General features: G+C 60.2%; 1 protein-coding gene across 1 annotated transcript; it reads left to right on the forward strand.

Annotated features, from left to right (window-relative positions):
- Positions 1-152: 152 nt before the first annotated feature.
- LOC108355365 (NEDD8-activating enzyme E1 regulatory subunit-like) lies at positions 153-1186 on the forward strand (the record flags this gene model as incomplete). Its single annotated transcript, XM_017606526.1, has 2 exons — positions 153-1049; positions 1116-1186. Coding segments are annotated over exons 1-2 (968 nt in total), but the record flags the coding sequence as incomplete, so codon positions are not given.
- Positions 1187-1277: the final 91 nt, after the last annotated feature.

A 1277-nucleotide genomic window follows, 5' to 3' on the forward strand; every position in this document is an offset into this window, starting at 1 on the left:
AGGAGCTCTCGCAGGTGCCCGCCCTCGTCATCATCTACCGCGGCCTGCTCCGCTGGCGGGAGCGTTGTGAAAAAAGTGGCGAACAGGAAGAAGAGCCGGTGCCGGCCAACTATCGCGAGAAGGCGCAGCTGAAGGCGCTGATAGTGGAGGAGATGGAGCGCTTCAAGGAGAAGGAACACCAGCAGAAGGAGAAAGAAGAAGAGGAAGAGAAGAAATGTAATGATAAAGAAGAAGAAGAGGACGAGACGGATGTGCAGACCGGCGTCGGGCCGGCACTGCTCGACCTGGAGAACTACGAGGAGGCGCTGAAAATGCTCAACTCGGTCTTCACCGACTCGCGGCGCATTCCCGCGGGCGTGCAGAAGCTACTGGATGAGGTGGTGGTGGTGGCTGATGAGCAATGTCATCAACAGCAACCACAGCCGCAGCAGTCATCGAAAAATCACCCTCACAGCCAAAAAGCTCGGCCCAACAGCTCTGCGTCCTTCTGGGCGATGATCAGCGCTCTGCGAGCCTTTGTCGCCCAGTTCGGCACCCTCCCGCTCGCCGGCTCTCTGCCCGACATGAACTGCGGCTCGGAGCAGTACGCCCGTCTGCAGCGGATCTACCGGGCGAAGGCGAGGGCGGACGCAGAGGCCCTCCTGGCGCTGCTCCAGAAGCAGCAGCAGAAGACTTGCGCCACAACTTCAACTGCCAACGGAGCAGCAGAAGCAGCAACAGCGGCGGCAGTCTCCGTCTCCGAGGTGGACCTCGCGCTCTTCTGCCGAAACGCCCGCTTCCTGACGGTGCTGCGGTGCGCCGGGCCGATGGCCGAGGAGCTGACCACCGGGTCGGCGGCGCTGCGGGCGCTGGCCAGCTGCCCGCAGCTGCAGAGTGGCGCCGATGAGGGGGAGGGCGGCGAGGAGGGCGGCGGCGGCGCCGGCTCCTCGCAGTACGACATGCTGCGCCTCTACCTGCTGATGCGACTGGTGGAGCGCTTCACCGGAAAGCACAACCGCCACCCGGGACAGCGGGATGACGAGGTGGAGAGTGATATTGCAGAGTTGAAGGTAGGTGAAAGACGGCTTATGAGAGCTCTTTTCCTTCTAACCCCTGTTTTCCTTTCCTTTCCTTAGCGCGAATTTCGCGACCTCTCCAGCGACCTCGGCTGCAACATGTTCATCCAGGACGAGCTGATTCATGAGATGTAAGTGACTTGATGTGATGTGTGATGTGTGTTTAAACAACAACGTTTCTAATTTCTCTCTCTCTCTCTCTCTCTCTCTCTCTCTCTCTCT

The sequence above is a fragment of the Rhagoletis zephyria genome, unplaced genomic scaffold (assembly GCF_001687245.7).
Source record: "Rhagoletis zephyria isolate East Lansing unplaced genomic scaffold, Rhagoletis_zephyria_1.1 Rzeph_scaffold_44904, whole genome shotgun sequence".
NCBI classification, from domain to species: domain Eukaryota; kingdom Metazoa; phylum Arthropoda; class Insecta; order Diptera; family Tephritidae; genus Rhagoletis; species Rhagoletis zephyria.